Here is a 21,188-nt window from a genome sequence, read left to right on the forward strand (position 1 = left end):
TGTACGTGGGCTGGGATACTGTCAGGGCGCCCACACCTAGACAGGACGACGATTAGGGTACTCAACCAAAGCCTTTGGCTCAAAAGCCTGACCGCAAGGCAGCGTTTTGATTGGAAATGCAAGTAAAACACCATCTTCGTCTTCCCCAACTCGGAGAACAAGGAGACTGTGTTTGTCTGACCTCTAACCATTGACCAACCTGACATGAGAAACTGTGCGAGTGCTGCATGGGCTTCCCCGAATATAGCTGAATGGGTCACGGAGGTACACGAATCGTCACATTACGGTAAATTTCAGTCTCCCGGTGATAGTTCGAAAAGAAACCACCAGGAGAAAAAGCTTATCACAAATAGAGACAGAGCATTCTCAGAAAAAGCTTTTTCATATTGTTAATCTGTATTATTTTTTATTGCCTTTTAACTAGATCGTTGTACCTCCCAGAACTGATTATTTCTCGGGTGACAGCGTCTTTTTTCAGTTTACTTAAAACTGCTTCGTCTTAAGGGAACCTATCATTTACCAAGATAAACAGAAGCTCGTTGGGGATTATCTGAAAAATGTTCGGCCTTTGAGAGTTTTTGTTTTGCTCATGAGCCCTTGACGCAACAGCATTGGACAAAAATGCAGCGTCGGCTTGTCCAATCAGAAAATGGCTAGCTCGTTGAAACTTGTTATATATAGACGGGTGAACGTATGACATCGGGAGAAAATACAATCCGGAAAGATAGAAAAATCTTTCGTACCATGGGAGCTTTCGCGGTCTTCTGCCTGCTAATCAATCTCTTTCTCCTCTCACATGTCGTGGGAAATCCGCGGATGAAGGCCGAACGGACTGGCGTTCCTTCTTTCTACTGTGAGTTGTTCGGGAACTATTTTGACCATTTTTCAAATGCCTATACTCAGAAAAGTATACAGGTAGATTATAAATGATGTCTGAATGTTATGTTGTTCGGGAACTATTTTGACCATTTTTCAAATGCCTATACTCAGAAAAGTATACAGGTAGATTATAAATGATGTCTGAATGTTATGTTGTTGGAACTAAAACGGCACTTGTCATAATGGGAACCTCAGAACTATAGCGATTGCTGCCTTCATCTTTATTTCTCATCCTTTTTGGAATTCTTAGCTGTTAAAACCATGCTACTAAATGCGTATGCTCTCCTGATGTCCTCATCTTTATGCTTAACCTCATGTATTACTATGGCCATAAGACATCTGTTTTCATATTCCGTTTTCTTGGGACAGTCGTTCAACACGAGTTAGGGCCCCTCAGCTGCCATGAGGATGCAAACTAATGGTAAACACATCTTGATCCAAAGAGACTTCCAATGAGCTCATTCATTAAACTGCAAGAAATACACGTGAGTGATGTTCAGTGAGTCAAAGGTCATGGTTGACGCTTATCGCATGCGCATGTGCTTCTGCGTGGTCTAGTGAATTGATCACCCTGCAGCCGTTAGATTATGCTTAATTCAGGCAAGTTTCACAGAGAGCATGGTTGCCATTTGCATCCCCAAGTGAAGTCAATGAATGAATGAATGAATGAACGAATGAATGAATGAGTGAACGAATGAATGGATGGCTGGATGGATGATTGATTGATTGATTGATTGATTGATTGAATGAATGAATGAATGAATGAATGCATCTAAGGTTGACAGAACTGCGCAAGACAGATGTTATAACTGCTGCATTCCACATAGTTGGAGAACAGGCGGATGTGCGACGTAACGTGATTCCCTCGTAGTAAGATAAGATAAGAAGAGTGGGGCTCCACATTCCTTCCACATTCCATCATGGAGAGACTGTGATGATTGATGGCCCAATTAGACGGTCTACTGCAAACATAACCCTCAGAAGGGACAACAAAGAAAACCATGGTAGGGATTCGATTTAGATTTTGGATGTAGTCTTACAGGATAAGAAATTTATTTTGGGAATGAAAAATAGTAACCAAACAGCCCATACACTTTTTCCTAAGTTATGCTTAATTCAGGCAAGTTTCACAGAGAGCATGGTTGCCATTTGCATCCCCAAGTGAAGTCAATGAATGAATGAATGAATGAACGAATGAATGAATGAGTGAACGAATGAATGGATGGCTGGATGGATGATTGATTGATTGATTGATTGATTGATTGAATGAATGAATGAATGAATGAATGAATGAATGAATGAATGAATGAATGAATGAATGAATGAATGAATGAATGAATGAATGAATGAATGAATGAATGAATGAATGAATGAATGAATGAATGAATGAATGAATGAATGAATGAATGAATGAATGAATGAATGAATGAATGAATGAATGAATGAATGAATGAATGAATGAATGAATGAATGAATGAATGCATCTAAGGTTGACAGAACTGCGCAAGACAGATGTTATAACTGCTGCATTCCACATAGTTGGAGAACAGGCGGATGTGCGACGTAACGTGATTCCCTCGTAGTAAGATAAGATAAGAAGAGTGGGGCTCCACATTCCTTCCACATTCCATCATGGAGAGACTGTGATGATTGATGGCCCAATTAGACGGTCTACTGCAAACATAACCCTCAGAAGGGACAACAAAGAAAACCATGGTAGGGATTCGATTTAGATTTTGGATGTAGTCTTACAGGATAAGAAATTTATTTTGGGAATGAAAAATAGTAACCAAACAGCCCATACACTTGTAATTTTCCTAGGTTGTAATATTCAACAACAATAATATCTTGAGGTATCAGACGCCTCAATGCATCCTACCCCTCGTCTTGCAGTGACCTAGGTTTGGGTATCATTGCTCTTCACCAACATCGTATATCCGCAAAAAAGTACTTTCTAAATCCTTCATATTCCACAGAGTCGATTACTTGGTGTCGCCTACAATAAACCGACTGTAAGCTCAGAAGCGCATGATATGCCCTTGACAAGGTACACTTCTTGGGGGGGAGGAGCGCATTTCCGGAGTTCAACACTCACCACTCAGCAACTGTGATGGTAGGGCTTAAATAGGATTGAAATGAATCTCCCAACTATGATATTTCCCAACCAAAAGCCGTATTGTTTCTGAGTTGGGAGAGGTCGTTGAATCATTTTATTTTTATTTTCACATTTATAAATATATCGGAGGTTCTCAGTGCTGTGGCCCTCACACTTTTCAATACCATGTCTCCAATTCATCACTGTTTTCACACACTTAAACTTTACTGCAAATAGGCCTAAAGTTTCAGAAGTAACTAGGGAGTCTGTTGTAGCTTTTGCCGTGTTTTACGGCTTTAATCCAGAATTGGATAAAGGAAGCCAACAGGGAAATCTTATAAAGGAATTTTCTGGAGGTTGGTAATCTCCAAGACGAACCGGCATCGATTGTTTCTCAAAGCTGGTCAAAAAAGGATGTTCAGTCCAGCCAGATCTCTCTCGGGAATACAGAGACTGACTCCTTGATGGGTAACTACTCCCAAAAGATCTAGTAATGGGACCACTTTTAAAAAACACGAACCCCACGTATTTAAACTACCAATGCAGTTTTTTTTAAATCGGGGACAGAGGCTGACGAACACAAGAAATTCAGTTCATGCGGACCCCTTTTTGAGTTAGCTAATACGGCTGGACGATGGTCTTGAATTCAGAGGACTAAACGTATTGAAATCGGTTGACAAATTTTTATCCTTAACACAAGCCATCCCTCAAGAAGAGATCGAACTTCACGCTGGTGTGACAGGTTGTGCGCCTCCGTGAGCTGTTGGTGGTTGTCTGTGTGACGCTCGTAGAGTCACATACGAGAATGGTCGACGGGTAAGAGCTAAACTAATACCTTTAACTGATCCTTCAGGTCGGGGACTGCTTTTTAGAACGTTGGATTGTTCTGGTAGTCTTACTTTAACCGCTCCCGTCTTCTGTCCAGGCCACTGACCAACAGACCTTGTTTAAGGGACCCCAATCGTCCTTTTGTGCCGAAGTTGGTCGTGTTGTCAGTGCTCCATCCCCAGAAAGTTCATTAACTGCTGGCGAAATGATAAGTTCGTATCGCGTCGACCTTTGCGCGATGCTATCAAGCGGATCGACTTCTTTGCTGCATTCAGCAGGATGGGTGAACTAAAGCAGGCTGCTCCTGACACCTCTTGTATTATATATTAACCTTTTCCTTTACTGTTTAACTATACACCTTTGCAGGTCAGTCTTGCGCTAAAATAAGTGACTAATATTATGCTGTTTATCTCACGGAACGCATCCCGCTGTTTTATTCGTATCTTTTGAAAAAACTACTGCTGACACGAGCTCTATCGATAGTAGTTGCTGCAGTCTTGCGCTAAAATAAGTGACTAATATTATGCTGTTTATCTCACGGAACGCATCCCGCTGTTTTATTCGTATCTTTTGAAAAAACTACTGCTGATACGAGCTCTATCGATAGACAGTTGCTGCGTTTCGGGAAGCTCAATACAGGATACCTGTGAGGTAGCTGGGCACACGAGACCTTCTTTATCTAAGTAGTGCTGCCTATGAACTTCAAGTGGTTTCTACATTGCGCTGCTCCTATACGAGTACCTAGTAAGTGAGGTAATATTGTTGTACCATTCATCGATAATATTAGTGCCCAGGCATGGTTCATTGAGGGCCCAAAATGCCGACCCTTTAGGCCGCATTTAAGACACGCTTGCAATGGTAATATTGTTCTAGGGTTTTGTACCAATCACTAACTTTCCTTCAGTAGTATGCTGTTGCGCTGGGGTCCCTTTAACAGTGGACAACCATTGACCCATGGATAACTCGGCGCAGATCTTCCTGGACTCCTAGTTTAGCGGACGAAAACTTTTCAAGCAACAAGTTGAACAAGCTAGGTAGCGATGCCGCAAGAGCCGTGTCTTTCATTCAGCTTGTTCGACTCAAGCCGTGGACACCTTCCAAACTTTCTGAAGTATTTGTGTGCCTCTTTTTCTTGAAACTAAGTCAACTTGCACGGCTCCTGGCGTTATTCAGGGGTGAGCTTTTGCGTTTTGCCCAAGCAAAGACGGTACCTATTTTGTTAAAAGTCTGCCAAGAGGTTTAGGCTACTCCCCGAGCGTAACGTGAGACATCCAAGAGCATCGGGAAGAACTTTATCAAATGGTGGATGGATTGACTATATCTTCACACCGCGTCAGATGCTTGGGCAGCGCCACCCAAGCTATCGACCAGCTAGTCAGTTTTCCTCGACTTCAAACAAGTCTTTCACTCCGCGTATCGGTTTCTGTTCCACATATACTTGGCTAATGTATAGTCCCCGCGATGGTTTTTTATGTTCCAAAATTTTCCCCGCAACTAATAGTATCTTAACGATTGTCTTTTCGCCCCATTTTTTTCAATTTTGCAAATGGTATCATCGTGAAACTCATTCAATAACAGATCATGAGCCTGTGTCAAATTCACTTCCTGAGGGAGATTAGTTCTGTTACCTATCTTCGGTTGACACACAAATTTAAACAAAGCGTCGAAAGTGTTCCTTTGTCTCCGGCATGCATTTGGCACCTTCCAAGTGCGAAGTAGTGCTTAGCATCTCTTGGGAACCCCAACACTGGAAGTTTGAGTGTGCTGACAGTTTTACTTGTCCTGACCGTTGCATACGTCATGACGACGTTGTGACAGACAGAGTTACTTCACAGACCATCAGACCACCAGCAATAGTTGCTAACTTGCGTAAAAAAACGAGTAATACTGAACCCAAATGGTTGTATCTACAAAGTGATTGGAACAGCAGTCTGACTTTATAGTTGCCTAACCGGACCGTTCCACACCGAAGAATTCGAGTGGCTTCAGACGTTTTATCATCACAGCTTTCATAAAGTAACAGATCGGTAGATATATCTCGTTTGATCAAGACTACAGAGCGATTTACAGCCTATATTCGTCCACCGTTGATCACGAGTTTTACTCCAAACTCTACTTGGTGAAAGGTTTCCTGAAAAGACTGCTCCTGCCAAATCTGTGGGAATTCTGCGCCTCTCTGGAACATGCTACCATGGTTATCCCTGCGCGCGGTTAGAAACCCTTACAGTACGCAATCACCTCCTAGAATGACTGTCTCGCCAAAGTATACCTGTGGTATACTGAGCAAATGCTCTTGAGAAATGATGCTGGGGTAATTCCGCTTTTGACGTCTTGCACAAACCGATTGCTGAACTTTGTTTGAATCAGCGGTTTTGGATGGTTCACGTGCCTTGTCTTAGCCGTCTTGCTCAAGAAGATAAGGCTCTTTGCAGCGAGTATCCACCTATCGTTTTTGCTTTCACTGTTTCCAAGCGAAACATTCCTGTCCTTAATGATGATGACATCACGTGATGACATTAGACTTGAACAATACTACTTCTCTGCTTGGAGCCATCAAACGACAATCGTTTATGGTAGCATCCTCATGTGAGCTTTAATAGTTTGTATGGATGGCATGTAAACACCAGTGGTGGAAGAACAGATTTCAGCGGTCTTTTATGTCCGGGAAAGTTTCCCAGAAAATCCACAGATTGTTACGCTATGCTACTAATCAAGCGCTGCAGTAGCGCTTCACTAGATACGTAATTCTCGGGGGTTTGACGTCGCACTCGAACAAATCGAAAGTTGAATAAGAACGCTGAATAATCTTCAACAAAGTCTAGGCTGATCAGGGTCTGGTGGCCGAAGTGCCACTGAACTACCATCCGAGAGATCACGGGTTCAAGACCCTGGGATGCTTCGAGATGTGTACTGCTAATGATCTCCAATACGATTGGAACAATTTTTGGCTTCCAGCATAAATTAGTTTCATTTACATGACGAAATCTGTGCTAGAAATCACAAGCCTTTTCATATCAGTTGCAATTTCGGGGTTTTGCGGGATAGATATTCTCTTTGTATAGTCACATCACTCTCGTTTGAACGGTCGTCCTCCTGTTCCGGCCTGATTATTCCAGTGAGTCCACACGAGAGGGGAGCACTGAACTTGAGTTTTGCTCTTATCAGAGCTCATCAACAGTGCCCATCCAATGGCCGTGCCGCGATTTGAACCCTGGACATCTGACATGCGAGGAGAGCGTGTAACCACTACTCCACCAACGCACGTTGGAGGCATCTGAATTATTACGTCTGAACAGGCGAACGTGTTCACATTTGAACGATGTAACTGGTGTACCCGACTCACCGAACGACGACTCAGTAACCGTCCTGGTTGTGATGATCGACTAACCCGCCAGTCAGGACTTCCTAATCATAGTAATATTGATTTTGAACAAATGAAGACAAAGTACGACAGAATCCGCAAGTGCTGGTATAAAATCTGTCTAGCCCATCAATTAATCTAGAAATGTGACCCGAAACAACAGTCCTAACTTATGGTAGTAGTTTTAGAAATTCGGAACCAAGTGGTTAGAGCACGAATTTACTGACCGGAAGGTCCGTGGTTCGAACCCGACCTTTACCTCTCGACTTCCCCTGTCTAGGCTTGGGCAACCTGGCAGTATCCCAGCCCTCGTGCAACCTTCGGGTGGCATGGCAGTCAGGCACCGGAAGGGTGCTACAGCTGAACTCTCGTGTGACGTCTTCTAAGATGTCAGGTTCACGAGCATGTGAATCAACCTCTTTCTTAGCTACTTGTAATTTTTGATAGTATAAGTAAAACAGAGGATATTCGTTGCTCATCAGGTGGCTGTTGATGTGCTCATCGAGCTTGGCAATTGACTTGCAAATGTTTTGTCGCCATATAAGGAGACGTTATCAGTGTGCAGTCTCCGCCTTTACCACTCCAGAATAGCCTTCCAAGCCTATCGGCTATGCAATCTAAAGGAAGCACGAAGGCTGAGATACACCAAGGTTGCCCAAGCCTAGATACGAGCAGTTGGGATGCCGAGGGTGGGTTCGAATCATGAACCTTTCACGTGGTAAGTTCGCGTCTGAACGACTAAGACATCTCGAGCTTATCCAGGAACGAAGCATGATATTTTAAGACTGTCTCCAAAACACTGAAAGCCAACTGAATAAGCCGAGGAATAAGATCTATTGACTACGACGGTGGACTACAGAAACACAGTTTTCTTACAACTAAAGTTATCGTGTCATGTTTATCCACAAGATGTTTGAGCAGTCGGGTCAATCGCATCAAGAATCCAACTGGAATTAGACCTCGTAAAATAGAATGAATTTTCACGAGTGTACAAGAGGTAAGAATGTACACCATGAGTTGTACACATTTCAAGACCTGAGCCGACTTGTCCGAATGCCTTCTCGAAATGAGAAACAGAACCTAAAACCTATCTCTCTGGGAGACTACAAGGAGCTTGAAATATCTCCAAGATAATTTCCAATTTCCTGAATAAAATTTCAGTATGATAAGCTGTAAATCACGAAGCAAAACACGATTGTTCTGCGGCATTTTCAAAAAATAATTCGTAAACCTTTAATATGACTGCTAATGTATAAACGTCAGAACTGTCATTTTGACGGGGAGCATCCGTAAATCAGAAAGTGATCATGATAACATGGGGGGAGGACTGACATTCCATTCACTTTCATCAATCAGCCAGACTGAACTCCGTAATGTATATTATCCAAAGACTGATGACATGTGCCGAATATATAAACCTATGTTTTATATGCGACACTGGTGGAAGTAAAGAGAACATATTCCAGGACATTTAGTGTGCTCCAATCAAACACTGTCCTCTGTACCAAAAGCACCGCATGAATCAATAAAATTTGTTTTGTGGATATCTATGAAAAGAACAGATGGCAAGTTTATAAAGGAAAATACTCACTAGGTTGCTGAAAACTCTTAGACAGCCCACGACCGGTGTAACCCTTTTTGGGGTTCACCACGGAGGTGCAGTCCCCCAGTTTCCGTCAACCTTATGTTCTACTTGAACCCGAATTGGACCGATATCGACAAATACACTCATTTGCAAATCAATTGGGTTTTCACGAGAGACTCAACTGAATCTCTCGTTTATGATATTCTACAACTGAATGTGCTGCACACAGGCCGCCTCATGATTCAGTGCCTACCTGATGAGCTCCAAAATGGGCATAGATATCCACAAAACATAAATTTTATTGACTCATACGGTGCTTTTGGTACAGAGGACAGTGTTTGATCCGAGCACACTGAATGTCCTGAAATATGTTATGGCCTGATAGCTTGTATGCATTGTTGAACCTCTCATTTTCGCTGTGTTGCCATGCTTCTCCCCACTAGATGATCAGTTCTCAGACATGCCTGACTTGTTTGAGGAGCCATCAGTGTGACTTTGCTCAGGTTGTCATCATAACAGCATGTTTTCGTATTTATCAAGAGCTACGCCATATTGGAAATTTCCAGTAGTATTTACCCTTCAAAATTAAACGGGGTGAGATGCTAGAAGTTTATGCGCCGCCCACGTTTTCTACCGATTAAAAAGGTAATATTCTATAAATCCCGTTCGGACTAAATTGGTGTTTATTGCTGATTATGTGATTCCCGGACTATCATGGAGAGTGAACCTTTTTGGACGTGCCGTCCTTCCCGGTTGAATCACTCCCATACATTTGTGCTCGCAACAGAAAAAAATTGTCCCTTTGCGAGCAGTCAGGCTCAATTAATCTCCCATGTGCATTACATTGCCGCATATTCTATCTGGGCCGACTGTTTAGGTCATAGTGACGTAGGAACATAGTTGCATCCGACAAATACGTGATTCCGGTGACCGATCAACACCAACGTCGAATCGGCAAATAAACGGTCGAATAGTGATGCATGGCATGAAACTTTTAGTTGAGTAAAAACTGCGCTAAAACAGCACGTTCCAGAAGAAAAAACGAAAGTTGGCATCTCAATGGGGAGATGGCAACACCATTAGGTAAAATATTTTTCCTATATGGTCTTGTTATATTATACATAATGGGATTCATCAGGCGGGTTTAGATAATGGAACGAAAAGAGCTTGTGTGGGCGGACTTTCCAGGATCTGATCACACCGTCGCTTCAAAAGCATTTGGGGAGATTTTCGAGCTCAAGGTTTGGGATTTTTCGGATGCACAATGAGGACTGAGCGTTAAACATTGGTTGCTTGAGGTATCAAGCAACTGGTTAGATCAAGAATGACAGCCAAAATTCCATTTCATAGCTACATGTACTTGTCGATGGTAGCTTTTCGAGGGTAACACTTCGAAGTTGTTCACTAAATGGTCGGGTCTTAAGCCACTTTATTAGTGCATCGCTGATGATGGCCGTAATACAAATCCAAAGGTGTTAGCACTAATAAACGCGTTTACCATGGTTGACAGTGGTGGGTTGCAACACGCATAAAAATAAATACAATGTAAAAGCGGAGCAAGTCAGAAGAGGAACTTATCGTCGGTGAGACTTCCTTGGTGAAAGTCCGAACTGCGTGAACGTGTTTTCTCCGCAGTATGGCTGATACACGTGTTCCATAACTGTACGTGGACTTGTGGAGAGCGGTTGACTTCCTGTCCTGTGCGCGCGTGTGTGTGTGCTGACCGTGTTCGGTTTCCCTATATATGTAGGTCCGTTTTCGTGCACGTGGGCGCGTCAACACATGAGTAGAGCTACGCTCACTAGACGGTGCAGACAATCGATGTCCGATGAGTCAGCTTAATGTGACGTGGTTTGTGAGTATGAAAAAAAGGTAAGCCTCGTGATCCAGTGAGCGACTGTGAGCTGAACAGTCAAGTATGTGGGTGACTAGGTGGCTACAACTTCCTGAGTCCGGATAGATTGTTTTGCTGCACTCCTTGACCACATATTCACTCCAGAAACAAAGAATTCTGCACTATATGCTACTATGCAACGTATAGTCTAGTTACCTAACCAACCACTTTAGTCGTCAGATCAGTCATTGGAAGTAACGAAAGTTCCAGAGAATTCGACCGCCATCTCAGCGTGCGACTTTTCTAACGACTGTAGGGAGAAAAGCGGTCTTTGACAGCCTACATATCCGCTGAGACAAAACCATCAGAAATGCTCACAAATGGTTAAAGGGTATACAGAATTATAGGTTTGTTCATTAATGTCTACTATCGATGGAGGGACAGATTTTATTGATTGCCAGAGAGTGGCCGTTCCAGAGGTGGGGAACGAACGAACGGACGGAACGAATCTGGCTGTTCATCCACATACTTGCAAATGGCTTCCCAATAAACTACGTCTTGGCTACTCTGTCCCACCGTTTTCATCTAATTCTGTCAGAGCACATACACGTGTGGGAACTTATCGTCCACGACTGTCTTTGTACGTCATCGTAAGGGGCTGGGAAGAACGCGTCTTCGACAATCGTTGTCTCAGAACCATAGCTCATGTGGGTTGGTGTCGGTGAGGCAGTTAGAAACCGCGTTTTCGGTTGAGCAACGGGCACGTCCATTGAAGAATGTGTCCTGCACCAGAAGCTGCGTTGGTTGGGACACGTGTTGTGTATACTGAACCATCGTTTGCCGAAGAGAGTCCTGTTTCCCATGCCCAAATCAGAGTGGCGAAAGCAGAGAGGTGGCCAACCCTTGACTTGGCAGAGGAGTATGAAAGAGATCACGAATCGCTTGGGTGCTGTCAGTGCTACTCGCCTTCCAGGATGGGACCGCGTGATCCTCACTGTGTCTAGTTGGAGACACTACAAGCTATGACTGCCAACGGATGTCAGTGGCGTTCTTGTTGTCAGTTTCTATCCAGATCGCCTGAGTGAGTGTCTTGAGGTATAGGCACCTCGGAATGATTGTGTTAAGCTAGCACTAAGTCCCTTTCCCGTCCACCTTTACTCTTTTCTTTACAATAAGCCTTTCAAAGAAACCATGGTTGTACGGCACTGAAGCATCGGTGTTGAACACTGATGTCATGCTGTCGATGATGATGATGATGATGACGGCGATGATGATGATGACGATGATGAAGATGATGATGCCTTGCTGTCCTATAGAGTGTACAATATTGGCTCTAAAGCCTCAGTTTCACACCCTCGGTTGCTTTCTGCTGTGACAAGTTTTATCCGTTCTAGGAATACATCCACTGTTTGTCAGCCATGTGTTGAACGGAATAGAGAATCCACTGGCGAAAGCATGCCATCCTTGCCAGCGATTGTGGAGTTTGTTTGTTCTGATTTCTGCTGATCAAATCGAGTCTCAATTGACTGTGTGTAAGACGAAACAAAGTTTCTCTGCCCACTTCTATGACCTCCATATCAGTAGCTTCTTGTTAATTACGAGAAATTTTTTCTCCATGTTCCTTATCCACTTTGGGATATATAGAATATGCTTTGACAAACATGGGCTTCAGAACAAGCGAGTGTTTTTTTTTACTTACTTCATCATCAAATCGTGGCTTGTGAAATGGATAAAAGCAAGAGTGAGATGGAAGCAAATCAGGTAACGATTTCTGCATCGAAAGCTACAGCACAGTGGTGTCCTCATCGCTTGAATTTAGAGTTGTACTCATTTACATCTTAAGCACACCGGTCAATACAGGTGAAATCTTAGATGCATATAAAAGCAGCATGCTAGGCTGATTGTACGTGAAATGTTGATTGCGTTCATGACGGGAACCACACACACACACAACTAAAAACTATATTTGACAAGCATCCTGTTCTCATGTGGCGAAGATATTCGAAATCAGATTGTACGGAAACGTATTGGTGTTGTTTCTACAGGTATTCGAAGAGAACTTCCGATGTCATAAACCTCGCAGACCTGCTTGGTAGTGCAGTTATTTGGAATGAGGACAGACTGTGTATGAACTTTTAAGTATGTATGTTGGCCACATGAACTCTATGACCACGTATCACAAGACGCTTGCTCCACAGAGTACCGTCAACAACTCACAAAGTCAGCAAATTATAAGTAGTCGCATATTTTCAGGTGCATGATGATGTGGTATTTTGAGAAGTCGGGCTAACAACCTCGGATAGTCAATCAACCTAGGTTTATGTCGACCTGAAAGCGAACTCTTTGGTAAAGTTCAAAAGTACACAAAATCGATTGTCCTCTGAACTCTTGACAATCTAGTCCATACCAGAATTCCGTCTTCCGGTCACATTTCAAATTTTCTAATCTTTCTGTCTTGGCCACCCATCATGTATCCTTTGTCAGTTTTCAAATTTCAACATTCCTTTTGAACAGTGCAGAAGCACGGAATCTTCACTGTGAACTTGTTACTGAATGGTTTCAAATGTACATATTTAATGTTTCGTCACATCTGTGCACCTTTTTGGACAATACCGAACAAAATGTATGACCTTTCTATAATTTCTACCCTATTGTTGGTACCACATTGGTGGACGAATCTCGTTCTAGAGCCGTTTCATCCTGAAGGTGGAAACTGCGTTTGCATTCCAAAAGGCTTTTCGCGGGTAGCGGCCTTCGTCAGTCATTAAAAAACCAGATATGATGGACCGCAACCTGAATGTGAAAATAATAATACAGCCTTTACAAGCTTGTTGAATGCGAGTTCATCACACCACTCGTTCATAGCTTTCGTCAATTACCCTTGATGTCACGGAAATCTTCCCGGAGATTCTCTAGATGCGCACTGCCGATAAAAAAGCTGTACATCAATTTTCCACTTTTTGGGCTGAGGCTGACTCCATTACTGGGCCAAATCTCCGGGGAACTTTTCAGATATTCAAATGGGATCGACAGAACTGAAAAAAGTTGTCGAATATACACTCATTTGCAAACTAATTTGGTTTTTCGAGAGACTTACCTGGAACCCAGCTGAATCTCACGTTTGTGATGTTCTCAGCCAACTGAATGTGCTGGACCAGGCCGCCCCATGTTTTACTCGCTATGATATTCGAGATACCGCGATACGTGTATATTTGTAATCCACTACTCATAAGGTAGCCGGGAATTCGTCGACAGCCCACGATCGGTATCGCCCTTCTTGGGGCTCATCAGATAGGGGCGTAGTCCCCGAGTTTCTGTCAAACTTATGTTCTACTTGAAAACAAATTGCACGCAGTTAGCGAAATCCATTCATTTACAATCTAATTTCGTTTTTCGAGAGACTCACCTGGAACACGGCTGGATTTCTCGGTTTTGAAAATCAGGTTGACGGAAACTCGGGGACTGCGCCTACCTGATTAGCTCCAAGAAGTGCGATACCGATCGTGGGCGGTCGACGAATTTTCAGCAACCTTATGATTAGTGCGTTGAAAAAAAATTGTATTTGGGAAAAGGTGGATCAACAGCAGAGTTTACCACACTAACATGGCAAACTGCGCACAGTTCCGACAGGAGCACGTGCTTGTGAGCAACTACTGATAATATGACGTAAGTAATGTTGGTCATTAGCGTCTCTGGATGGAAGTCTTCAAGCGGTTCTAGAATTTTCCGCAGTACTCGTGCTAGTCCAGGTTTAAAGGGGCACACACTTAGCGAAGTTTATCGGTCGTTGAGTATTAAGAACTCGTCAGAAAAAATTAAATCTATATCTGAATAATTGAAAACCTCACCAGGTTTAGGCACAAAATTTTCAACTCTCGCGCCCTCCCAAGACAGACACTCTGGAATAAAGTTGGTGCTTCAAACTAGTCAGGACTTACTGCAACCTATCCCATACGATAGTAAGCCAGATTCGAGGGGCCGGAGTTCTTTTTTCTTCTCGTGAGTGCTTAGTTTCATATTCAGGCGGTACGTACGTTCCTGTATCACCCATGGTTTTCAGCCAATACAAGTCGTTAGCCTGGTTACGAAATCACATACGGTGCATCAGGTAAACTGTGGCCACAAGTGGATTTGTTGCCACCACACTGGTCTTTGTGAAATACAAGTAACGTTTGCAACTCCTGTGATGCTACGGCCTTCGGTCTAGGGCCGGAAATGACGTCAAGAATCCCTCCATCTCTGTCATTACTTAGTCTACTATGTTTAATTTGTAATTTGCTTTGATAAAGGGTTTTAACAAAGTCCTTTTTTGCCCGAACAGACGGAATTTCTCAGCCTTTTTTTCAGGATACTGTGGTTCTTCGTTCAATTGCTGATCAGTCTGAACCATGGTCCTTAACTGGTCGTGATTTCTTAATCGGCGACGCAATGCGTTTTCATTTTTTGCTTTTTACACCTTGTTGGTTTATTCGATGAAAACAATTGTTCTCGATTCTAAGGACATCGCCATATTTGGTGAAAATTTCTCACATTATGGGGACTGTGAAGTGCAGATTTTTGAAAATATATTTATCAGAAAGGTCAGATTCCTGAATGCAACCTCAGAAAATACAGAACCTACTGCTCCACCAAAAACTCAACAGGAAAGCCGGCAAGCATTCAGGACAGTCCATCATTCAATCAATGCAACAAAGGCTGATGAGTGTTCTTGCACGCCACAGAAGCATGACCAGATGTGATCTGCGTTCAGGCATTTCATAGAGGCACGATTGATGTTGATGGGTGTTCACTAACACCGGTCAGACAGCCTGGATCAATGTCAGAAAGCCCCTTTGAATAGGGCCATGGGGCCGTTGTAACTTTTGCTCTCGTACTCGCTTGTTCGGACTATATCTGTTGTGTTCCCTTCTGCGAGTCCTTTTTCGGCACTGGGCACTAGAGAGAGAGAGTCAGCAGCAGATACCACAGATTGGCGAATCAGCAGATGTAACAATATTTTAGTGTAATCATTGTTGATCAGACGACCTTTGTCTTTAGGATTTGCAGATCACTCTGGAACGCTGATCGCATTCAACCGTATTACGATAGATACGCAAACGCTTATTGAAAACTAGAATACGGTAACCTTAAAATTACACACTATGCGGTTCGCTGGGATGAAGACGCAGCAAGGTAATCTGAATCGGTGGAGAATTCATCCACCAGGATTGACACACACTTGCCGCATACATTCACCTGTCATCACTGGGCTGTCGCAACACACAGTTACTCAGAAAGACCACACTTTGCACTACTTATCTTAAGCGCAGTATGTTTAGCCCAGATGTCTGAAATGGGTGGAAGATCGCATTATCCACATCAGAGAGTTTTCCAAAGCTCTTGAAACAAATTTCGAGTCGATGCACCGTCCATCTGCCCTTTAAAAGTTTATGGATAGGAGAGGTTGTTCGTATGATGACAGGAGACGTTCCAACGGCCAGTTTGGAAACAGAATGGTTCGATAGACTCTTCAGTTAATTGGTTTGACAACAGTGACAGCATACACCAAACTCGGCATAGTTAGGACACTTTCGATGTTCGTCAAGGTTGGTGGTGCCACTGAAGGAGTGAATGAAATCTTTGTTGGTTACTTATACCCCATTGTTAAAAATATGTGCAAATACGCATTTTTAAAGCCTGATCCCTGCAGTACTGAAGAACTTTTCCACAGCCGTTGAATCTTTCCTGGAGGAAATCGTTTATCAACCTCACATGACTCAATAAACTTACACCAGCGCTACGAAGCTTGAGCTTTTACCAGGTGCACTCATTGGCACAATAGATTGATTCTACTGAGAGGTCTAACTGAATCCATCACGATATTCTTCAACTGAATATGCCGCACAAAGACTGCCTCATATTTCAGTTGATACGATCGTTCAGACATCGCACCATGTTTTCTTCGGCAAAGTTTAACTGGTATGTATTCGAACTACTCGTAAAACCCGACTGGTGGACAAATAGATGTAGCTGGCAACTTTCTTGCGATTTGAGTTCTAGTAGAACATAAGATTGACGGAAACTCAGGGGCTGCCTCCAACCAATAAGCTTCAAGGAAAGCAAGACATGTCGTGGGCTTTCAAGGCTTTTAAGCATCTTTCAGTCCAGATCAATTTGAATTGATTTATATCTCTCAGCAAGAAAAAGTGAAACTGATTTCGCATCCACAGTGTGTGATTCAGCACAGTCAGCAGAACGGAGCATCTATGGACAGAAGCTTTGGCGATATGAGTAATGTTCCTTCAAGAACGGCATGTTCTGCTGATCGTGAATGTTTTAGTGCATAAAGTCACTCTGAAATCCCACTCGCGTTTTTTTGGTGTTTTTCTCATCAAATGTGTATTTTACATTCGCACTTTAGTCGGACAACCCTATGGCTATGATCCGATGGAAGATGCAACATCAGCGACGCTAGTCCGACCCCCAGTGTTTGACGACGCGGAACTGGTGGCCGCTACTGGACCACGTGAGTTTTCTAGGCCCTTTAACTTACCTTGTATCTACACTATCTGGGGTCCAAAGTAAACTTGGAGAAATTTGTCAATTTTAGTTTTATTCTCCACAAATATTTTGAATTTCAAGGAAGGATTCCTTAACATTTCAGTTTTACGTGAAATATTTTTAGATGAACGACAATTTAGGGACCATATAGCTAGGTGATTGGTTATTTTCAGAATAGAACCTACCATTGGGCACCTTCCTATATTGACTCAAACGGACTGGCTTATTCAAAAGAATGTACAGTCGAGATGGGATTCCCTTATTGACGAATATCAGTAATTCGACTGCCACCTTATTCATGTGCAGTGATGTTCAGCTAATGTTTTTCCTTGACATTTCCGAATTCGAACCGAAATAGGGGAACATACCGACCTTAACAAGCTTCTGAAGTTCGTTTCACGAGTAGGCCATAGTAGAGATCAGCATCAAAAAGATTAAAACTCCAAGTTTTCACGGGAGACCCAACCAAACCGCTAGTCTGTGGTGTTTATGAGGAATCGCACTAGGATACTGGCGGATCGCACCAACTGAGAGATACGACAGCCTGGTGTAGCCCATTCAGCTGCAGAGGACCATAAACGAGAGGTTTATCTGGAATTCAGGTAAGTCACCCGTGAAAACCAAACTGGTACACAAGTGGACGTATTTCGCACAATCTGGGTTCAAAAAGATCACGAAGGTGAGGGAAACTCGGGGACTGCGCCTACCTAACGGGTCAGCAATCTTGCGTCTATACAAGATTACGACTTATCAAGATGGAAGCCGTTAGCCAACTGGAAAGTGCCCGTAGTGGGTTCGGACCCTGGTCATCCAGGGATAAGTCCAATATCATGTTCGCCGTGTCACGTGGGCATTACCCAAAGACAGTGATATTAAATTTTGGCAAAATAGACAGCTTGTCGTCATCAGTGTGAGTCCTGGTCATGATGCGTTCTGGTATGGTAACGCAGTGACCTGCAGCCTGCACAGTAAGTCGAACGTGGGAGACTGCATGCGCTTCAGACCGGTGAGGTCGAAGTGTGTGTGTGTGTGTGTGTGTAGACAATGATCTGGCAAGGCAATAACCACACGCAGGCGGACGACAACCAGGCAGCCAATCAAATGCAAGACAGTGACGTCGGACGTTGAGTAATCTCACCCACACGAGGAGAAATGCGGACTGATTGGGAAAAAGTATAAGACGACCTACCAGATCTACAGTGAGGTGGTGGAGCATTTTTCAGAGACCAAAGGATAACAACTGATGATTGCTTTTATTGAGCAACACTCTAGTTGATGATGTAGCTAATATAGACAAACAAGTGAAATTAAACTTGGTCTCTACATAAAGGCCAAATAAATCCTGACGCTCTTAACCTTAATCAACGAAACCATGGTAATTTCAGGATTACTTACAAATCTATCAGCTTAACTCCAGAGAGTATCAATGGTTGACGAAACCTCTATTGTTCGCTGCAATACATGGGCACCCGGAGCTGTCAAGTTCAACTGAGTATCGTGTGTCAAACAAGAACGTCACTCTTCTGCCGATTTGGATCGAAGATCCATGAGATGGAAACGACATGTGCTTTTGCGAATGTCCTCCTGTTTCAGACGAGAGTAGCAAACAAATTCCGTTTTCCGTGATTGGCATTCTGGCTAGAGGGGACCGGCGAGTGGAAAAGACAACTCAATTAAGCCATGAGTATGCGAGATATGTTTATTGACCAACTCGATTTCTGGGGTGACAGATATCTGTTGGATGCAACGTACCGAGTACCCGGAGTCTGGTCATCTTTCTGATAACTCTCAGTCTGAGCCGCATACTTCGATTGAATTTTCATCCTATCAATGAAGCCAATCTTTGGTGAAAGGTCGACAAGCACTGTACAATCGTCTCTTTTTTATTGCGAATCAGCCTCTGAACGGCATTGTGATTAGATCTAAGTTGAGAGCTGCCACCTTACCATCAGAAGAGGAATAATTTCACAAAATGAGTGGAACCTCTGTCTGAAAAGTCGTCACTCGAAGAGTCAATCAATACGTGAACACGTGATGTGTTTGACGGATGAGTGGCGCTATATTCCGTCTAGGTGAGACTTACTCACGCCGTTGTTTGGAAGCTTGTGACCGAACGGATGTCGCGGGCTCGAAATTCATCCATCCTGTCGAACGGGCACCACCGTTCAACTGACATGAACGTTATTCCGATCACACGAACGGATATATGGAGAAGCCGGAAACAAAATTCAAATGGAACTAAGCAGACAGACAGGGAACCACAAATTTACTACAGTGTAATTGCGTGAAAAGCCCTACCCTTCTGACAGTAAGGCCAGCAATGGTCTTTTAGGGCAGAATTTCAATGTGGACACGATTTCACTACATAGACTGTGATTCATTAAGAAGACTATATTGGGACTGGATGGATGTGAACAGTTTCGGCACTGTGCTGATGGGCATTGCTAAGTCTTTGTTCTATCTACGGCACGGAATAAACCAAAAAGACGTTGGTTATGTCCCGCCTTGTGATGAATGATCCGTAATTCGAAGCTCTTATTGTGATTTCCAAATGCCTTTAATGGCATTGTGATTTTTCGGCTGGCTGCTCTGATTTCACGAAGGATTGAGAGATAACTGAGAGTGCAAAAACAACCAGTTTATCGATCTATTTTGTGACTCACCAATGAGACTCGACGAGGATTGCAGTTTAGCTGTCCGTGATATAAGCTTTATTGTTTCCTGTACGAAATGTCCAGGATGACTGTTCTACGAAAACATTTCTCAACAAATAGTCAACAGAGTAGAGAAAGGCTACTCACCAAAGACCACTGTGGACAGACTTAAGGAGCATATCCCTCTCTACAAATACTGCGGTGTGAAATTCATGTACCTTCGCATTGTAATCAGTAAAAAATTATATATTCTCCGTGTCGCTTCGAGACAATACCATCCCAGGATTAGCACATAACGCTACTCTAGTTATTTCTCTTTATAGAGGGACATTGATCCGATCTTTTTCTCACAAAACGAATTCCTCTCTTGTTTGAACGCGTGGTCATAAATGAGTTGCCGAGGATTACAAGTGGATCAAACATCAGCTTTGACCCCAAGTTCAGGTTCTGGGGTGCTTACTATCGGCAGTTCCTATCACAAAGTAATTCTGTATTTTAAGCCGTTAGCGATTTTTGTGCAAGATAGGTGGGAAATTGACAGGTGAGCTGGATTGCTCTTTCAAATAGTTTTATATCGCTGTGGAAAAATTTGGACGTCAATATTGGTCCGTATGGGGAGGGGCCACCTCCCTACTAACACCATCAACAGTTGGGAGGCTTTCGCTCGGGAGGATGACTGTGTATTCATAAAAGAGACGACGCCGAGTTGTATGCCTATTTATTGTGTGCAGTGTGAAGAGAGGGGTGTCCCTTCGTGTTTGATGCTTGTACGATCAAGAATACAACTTGACCTGATGTGGTTGAATTTCGTAAGCCTGGCGTGTGACGCAAGTGGTAGCCGCGTAAACAAAAATGGATGGGAAGTTGCAGTGTACATGTTGTCGGCTGAGGTCGCAAGTGGGACAGGAATTGTCATGTGGTTTGAGTGTTTGTGACGCGCGAGATCTCATGAGTGACCTCTACGCCATTCAGCTGTCGGCTCGATAACTCAGTCATCCTTCAGGCCTTTAGTGTTTGACTCACCTATCCGATTTTGTGTCGACCTGCACTACGGTTCATATTCAAGGTTTATCTAGTATTGTGTTAGTACTTTTTCCATTAGTATGTTTTTGTTGATGCTTCATGGCACTACAGAGTATTTGCCTGCTTGCCCTCGTTGGGGACTTCAGAGCTGGGCATGGTAGTCAAAACACCCAGTCCAGTGCGAAGTTTGCTTTTCACGTAAGGGTTTCCCGACCAATACAGAAACCTTTTGATTTTTGCCAAGCAACGATTACTGCATTCCGCTGTAAACTATCATTGTATCCCACGGTATCCATATCTCACTTCCTTTCTTCACCCTAGAGGGAATTCGAAAGCGACCGTACTATGGATGATCAAGGAGTACGCATTTGTTGTGCGAATATACTACT

The 21,188-nt window shown here is 43.2% G+C and overlaps 1 protein-coding gene across 1 annotated transcript; it reads left to right on the top strand.

Moving 5' to 3' along the window:
• Nucleotides 1-204: 204 nt before the first annotated feature.
• Nucleotides 205-17,086, top strand: T265_13945 (hypothetical protein; the record flags this gene model as incomplete). Its single annotated transcript, XM_009171284.1, has 2 exons — nt 205-286; nt 16,983-17,086. Coding segments are annotated over 2 exons (186 nt in total), but the record flags the coding sequence as incomplete, so codon positions are not given.
• Between the last annotated feature and the right edge of the window lie 4,102 nt (nt 17,087-21,188).

Source organism: Opisthorchis viverrini (genome assembly GCF_000715545.1).
Source record: "Opisthorchis viverrini unplaced genomic scaffold opera_v5_134, whole genome shotgun sequence".
Taxonomy (NCBI): Eukaryota; Metazoa; Platyhelminthes; class Trematoda; order Opisthorchiida; family Opisthorchiidae; genus Opisthorchis; species Opisthorchis viverrini.